The sequence below is a fragment of the Pundamilia nyererei genome, unplaced genomic scaffold (genome assembly GCF_000239375.1).
Source record: "Pundamilia nyererei isolate P.nyererei 1_Seehausen unplaced genomic scaffold, PunNye1.0 scaffold00007, whole genome shotgun sequence".
NCBI lineage: Eukaryota > Metazoa > Chordata > Actinopteri > Cichliformes > Cichlidae > Pundamilia > Pundamilia nyererei.
Window position 1 is genome coordinate 5,180,055 of NW_005187408.1, and position 6,127 is coordinate 5,186,181.

At 42.5% G+C, this 6,127-nt stretch overlaps 1 protein-coding gene across 1 annotated transcript in view; it reads right to left on the bottom strand.

Moving 5' to 3' along the window:
* wasf3b (WASP family member 3b) overlaps positions 1-4,652 on the bottom strand; it is a 13,363-nt gene extending 8,711 nt beyond the window's left edge. Inside the window, exons 1-2 of the mRNA XM_005722648.1 lie at positions 4,526-4,652; positions 416-574 (exon numbers count right to left, since the gene is read on the bottom strand). Of these exons, the coding sequence (XP_005722705.1) occupies positions 416-548 (133 nt within the window). The 5' untranslated portion in view covers positions 549-574; positions 4,526-4,652. The remainder of the gene's footprint in view (positions 1-415; positions 575-4,525) is intronic.
* Positions 4,653-6,127: the final 1,475 nt, after the last annotated feature.

The following is a 6,127-nucleotide window of genomic DNA, read 5'->3' on the forward strand; positions in this document are numbered from 1 at the left end:
ACACACACACACACACACACACACACTTACAGTCACATGTCCACAGCTATAGATAAGTTCATTTTTTGCGCGCCTGTCTAAAAGGATTACATTTCGACCCTCCGTGTTCCAATGTGAGGCTGCTGCAAGGCCGCTGTGAGCCCAGTGACCTCAGGCTCTATAACCATGACAACGGCCAAATCAATCACAGCTTCGGGATTAACGATGAAAGCATGTGATCTTGGCCCGTATACAAAGAGGCTACACACAGTGTGTACCATCGCCACGCTGAAATTAACGGGGTTACAGCCTGAGGATGCTTTTCATGTTCCCAAAAAAAATACTTGTATGCTTTTTTCTACTAGACCCTTTTAGCAGCCTTTTGTTTACTAGGCGTGCTAGTGTTGGTGAATGTGTCTGTGAATGTGTGTCTTACTCAGGCTGCTGAGCTGACGGATGATGGCGGAAAGCGTGTTGTTCATCACACACTCCAGCTCGCTGCCGATGCCCTCGGGCAGCGCCCCTCGGCAGAGGTGGCGCGGCTCGATGTTTCTCTTCACCAGCGGCATGGTGAGGCTTCACGCCGGCACACAGACTGCAAGAGAAACAGAACGGCTTTAGACACAAACGCAGGTGAAGTGTCCCAAGTGAGGACATCAAATAAAATGCTGATCACTTTATTGATTACTACTTTGGTCTAAAAATATCAGAAGTTAGAATAGAGCCATAAGCCTGCAACGAACCTTAAATTCAGGGTATCATTTTTACGCATGCGTGGCAGTAAGAGATTGTATTTTGTTGTAAACTGTCCCTGTTTTTCCTATTCTTGCTCTAAAAACGCAGCATTTTGAGATCAAAAACAAACAAAGTGTGGGTGGGCTGTTGACCAGAGAGCGATGACCAAGAGTGTGCCAAAGCCAGGAGACTTCTGTCGACCAGCACGGAGATTAAAGCATTAGGGATAGGAAGATACGGCCTGCCAGCTAATCCCAGCGCCAGCTTGTCACCGGCCCAGCTGGAAATCTGACACAACCAGAGATTCGTGGATGTGGTCAAGACCAAAAACAACAAATCCTAACACAAAACCTGCAGCAAACAAACACACCCGCATATCTTTCTCCAGATACACTGCTTTCTCATTTTGCTTACACCCACCGCTACTCTGAACTTTAATTGAACCCTGATTGCCTCTGATCAGACACTCCGAGCCCTCTGTAGTTCAAAAGAGGAGAAATCCCAGAGCAGCCATCTTATCGTTGTCTCCTCCTGCTTCCTGTTTTTGAGGTCTGAGCCTGGCTCCTGTTTCCTGGTCCTCCTCCCTGTGTCACATCTCTCCATCCTGTCCAAACACTTGGCTAGAACAATGCAGCTATGGGAAGAAGCTTCAAGGAGGACAAACAGGGGAGACGGATGGAAACGTGCACAAACACTTGTTTCCAATGAAATATTTTTGTTTCAGATTTGCAAAAAAAAAAAAAAGGAAACAAATGATTAATTTTGATTCCAGAGTTTTTACTTTGCAGATATGCCAAAAAAAAGCAGGTTGAAAAGACACAGGAGGCCAGTCAGAAGACTAATAATAGCAAAAGATAAAGGGAACCCCACTAAAATTTAATAAAGACAGCATACTGGAAAGTAGATTTTCAAAAACTCATTAAACCATTAAAACTATAAAACATAGACATCCTATTCTTTGTCAATACTTATGTCACTGCTTTGCTTGCACTCCTCATACCTTTAATACAATAAATTGCCAAAAATACGAGCAGGAGTGCTATCAGTGTCCCAGCAGGAGACTACTGTAATTGCAGATTGTGTAATTACAGCTGTTCACAAAGACAAGGACCACTTGTGTTCATCAAGGCCAATTCCCATCAGCAGACCGCTCATTTGCCCCCGTTTTTTTAGCCAGCGACCCCCTGCAAACCCCTGACAGCCTCGCGCCAACAAGAGAAAACAAAAGGGTAAAATTACACCATCATGTGTTCCCACAAAAGGACCCTGAATAGTCAGCAAGGGCTGGTTTGGCACAGAAAGGCCCAGCTTAGGTTTAGCTTTGTGCATAAACATTTTGGAAACGCAGCGCTGTCTGCTGCTTAAAAATGAGGTGATGCAAATTAGAAGATTGCATGTTTTTGCTTTTACTGTCTGACCGGCATGACAATCACACTGATGAAGCGAAATAATGAGGGACCGGGAGGGAGGAGGGTGGAGGGGACAGGAGGAGGGATGAGGCCTTGTGCTGCTTGTGGGAAATTTGGGGGGGGGGCAGAAGCAAAAGCATGAGAGAGACATGAGAGAGACATGAGAGAGACACCGAGCGGGACAAGAGTGTGACCGAAAAGATCGAGTGAATGAGACTAAGTGTAAAAGAGAGAGATGTGACACAGCAGAGGCAGACAAAAAGTGTGTGTGTGTGTGTTTATGTGTTTGTGTTTCTGAGGGAGAAAGAGTGTATCGAGTAGGGGGAGGGGAAGGAACAGGGACCTCGGGGAAGCTGCTGAAAGGTTCCCGGGACAATAGAGCTCCGTTCACAGGGCAACAGCACTAGCTCTCCCATGCATCCTCCCCCTTCCACCTCCTCCTCCTCTTCAACGTTCTTTAAGGGCCCCTGTGCTCATGTGGTGAAAGAGTAGCAAGCGAGCGCTCCTCCTTCATCTTCCTCTCACTCAGGGAGGAAGATAGGAGTGAGAAATGGAGAGTAAAGCCTGCTCACAGCTGCAGAGAAGAACACATCTCACTCCCACATCCAGTGTCTGCATCTTCTTAAATTATTACAAAACCCCATGCACAGTAAGTCAGTCACACAAATGGGTACAAACGCACCAGGTAGGCTCTCAAATGTCCCATTAGCTGCATGTAAACAGTCCCATCAGCTGTAAAAAAGGCCTCTGATCCCTTGATCCGGCACACTTTCCTCCTGCGACATACCCACAACTGTACACACAGAGCTTCCAGAGGACTTTACTACAGACGTGCGAACTCCATTAAGAGCTGAAAGGGAGAGTCATTACCAATTTATGAACCGAGTAGCTTCTTGTGTTGGAGGCTGTTCTGAATAATGCAACTTGGATTACGTCAGGTCACACTGCCCTAAATATGAATAAATATATATATATAAAAATATATATATATTCCTGTTTTAGTATTTCTCAGAGGCACTCATGGTGAAACATTGGTGGTGCCGTGCCTTGGATACAGTGAATCCTACTGGGTGAATAAAAGGCCAGAACATAAGGCTTTCTTTCATTTTTCATTCATTTACTGTTTAATATAATCTGATGACATCACACAGAGTTGTCAAAATTGATTTTGACATGTTACTGAAATATTAAGTTTTCCCAGCATATGAAACATGCTGGCACCCATCAAAGAAAAACCATCAGTACTGTGATTAAAAAATATATTTTGAAGCAGTATTTTTTTTTAAAGTGGGATTTCATTTACTCACATATGAAATACATTTCTCCTGTAATTAAATGACCAGACATAACAGGAAAACACAGATCCATGGCAAGAGAATCAACCCTCAGAGGCCCATTTAACCCTTGAGAGTGTTTGTTTTGTACATATTTTTTTTACTTAATAATTCACATGTGATTATCAATACTTCAGGTTAACCACCCACGAGATCATTCTTACTTACTTCTTACTTCTTCTTACTTCTTACTTGAACGCAAGTCAGTATAATCCAAAGGGATAATAACCCAATGAGCAAAGAGGCTAACTTATTTGTCAATTAAACAATTTAGATTTTATCAGGAATATACGGAAATCTGTGAGGACTACTTCATTATGCGAGATTTAATGGCTTTTAGAGGCTGTGGGTTAGCACTTTATATTAACTAAGCATTTCTCACTTTGATTTCAGAGTGTTTTATAGATCGGGTCACAGAAAACCAAAATATCATCATGTCATTCATTATTTCATCTCTAACACTTTATTTGGATTACAGACTGAAAGAATCACGTGGATGTCACGCTGGACTGGATTAAATGCGCTATTTTGATGATTTATGGATTAAAACCCACCCACACACACACTCCTTTTCTCCACAGACGGATAAGCGCACATTCACACACGCTCACACGCGCGCAGGCGTAAACTGATGGCAACCGCGATCAATCAGTGTTCCGCACCATCGCTTCCCGTTACCGATGGGCTGACCCACATCTGTTCATCTACCTCCGTCCCTGTGAGTTTTTGCACCGGTTCTAATATGAAATTTAAATAGCTGTTTTTTTGTCCAGGCGCCTAATACACTGAACAAAACGCCGGTGTACCGCCAGCATCAGTCATATGCTTAAAAAAACATTAAAGTTACCCTGTAATTGTTTTATAATATTCAGTGTTTGAGGCTTTAAGTCCGTTTATTATCCTCAAATCGGGGTCCGCTCCAACTGACCACTTAGCTAGCTCATGTCCAGTGGTCGACTTCTTAGTTTGGACTAATGAGACAAAAATAAGCAGAAATACCCGCACAGATTTCACCATTATGATAAAGGGTGTTATTATTCGCTGTAAAAAGTATCATAAGGCCCTCACCAGCACTTGAAATATTAGAAGAAATCAGCCCGTCCGCATGTCCCGTTAGATACTCCTATTAGCTCTGCCATCCTGTGTCCCCCAGCCCGTCTGGCCACTCCGGGGAAAATCCTTTGAGGACGGGGGCACGCCCACGGACCATATTCACCAATCAGATGTCCAAGAATAAGATTTAGCGTTTGATAGACGTTAAAGCCAACCAATGGCTTCTTTGATATATAATGAGTGACAGGGAGACTCCCCGCTAGATAGCCGTGTTGAGATAGAAGAGGGCGGGGCTAAGGTTGGGCGTTGCTAAACAGCTTAACGAGCATTTTTTCCTCCCTTTCACCTATCCGGGTCTGATACTTGTCAAAATTAGAGGTGCTGTAATTTATCTTCGACTCTCTCGGTGATGTGTAGACATGTAAATAACCTAAAATAACACCTAAAAACTAAAAAACTTTTTAAAAAATGTATTTAAAAAAACAACAACGAGATAAAGCATCCTTTTCGGGGTTAGTGAGATTCTCAGATTGATGCTGAGGATGGAGAGTATTGTATAACAGAACAAAATAGCTAGGCCAGCATCCTGCAGGAAGCGGTTCAGTGAGGACTGGCTATACTTAGATCAGTGGTTCAGTCTCTCAGGTATGTTTGTGGAGAAAAACAGCCATCAAAGCAAAAGAAAAACAAGGATGCAGAGAACTGTCTCTTTTCTGTAGACAGGATTTGGTAAACTAAAAAGGGGAGTTTCAGTATATAAACCGCACATCTATTCCTGGATAAAGCCTAAATTTATTAAGCAGCTGCTACTTTGTAATAAACACATAATTTAAACAAATATGTGACCAAATATGGGAATTTATGCTAGTTCATATGGACCTCTGAGGCAAAAGAACTCTTATTTAATTTGAATGTTTAGTAACTGTGTGAGGCTATCATATCAACATGGACCACACAAGAATTAAGATAGTTCAAAAGGTAAAAGTGAGTCCAACTCAAACAGACCTTAGTCACATGGCAAAGTGTAATTAATGAAATGTCCTAAGAGTGTATATTATCATTTAAATCAAGGGTGCAAAACATTAGGCCCGGGGACAAGGGATTGTGGTCTGTAGAAGACTACACTCCAACCCACTTGATGTGATTTTACAAGTGTTAGAGCTTTCCCTACTGATTAAGACCACCGCCCATGGCCATCCATACCACACCAAAGTACGAGGGCATTTTCTGTGAATGAATGAAAACTCTATACTCTAAAATGATAATTACAGGAGCAACGATCTACTAGAACATTTTCTTGAACATTACATGTTTATCATGTTTCATTGGTGTCACACCCACTTCACATCAAAGCATCAAACAATTTAACATGAATTTAGCTGCACATCTGTGATTTAAATATCTGAATTTTTGGGGCCACAAAATTGCAGTTGGTTGACTTTTAATGGGTCCTATTTTCTTTTATACATCAAATATCATCAGCAAAACTCGTCTTCTCTTCTTTCCCAAATTGAATACAAGCAGTATATTAAATGCCCGACCAGAGAGGAGAGGACATTAGACCACTGTTACAGCACGATCAGCGGGGCCTATCGTGCGGTGCCCCGCGCTTCACTC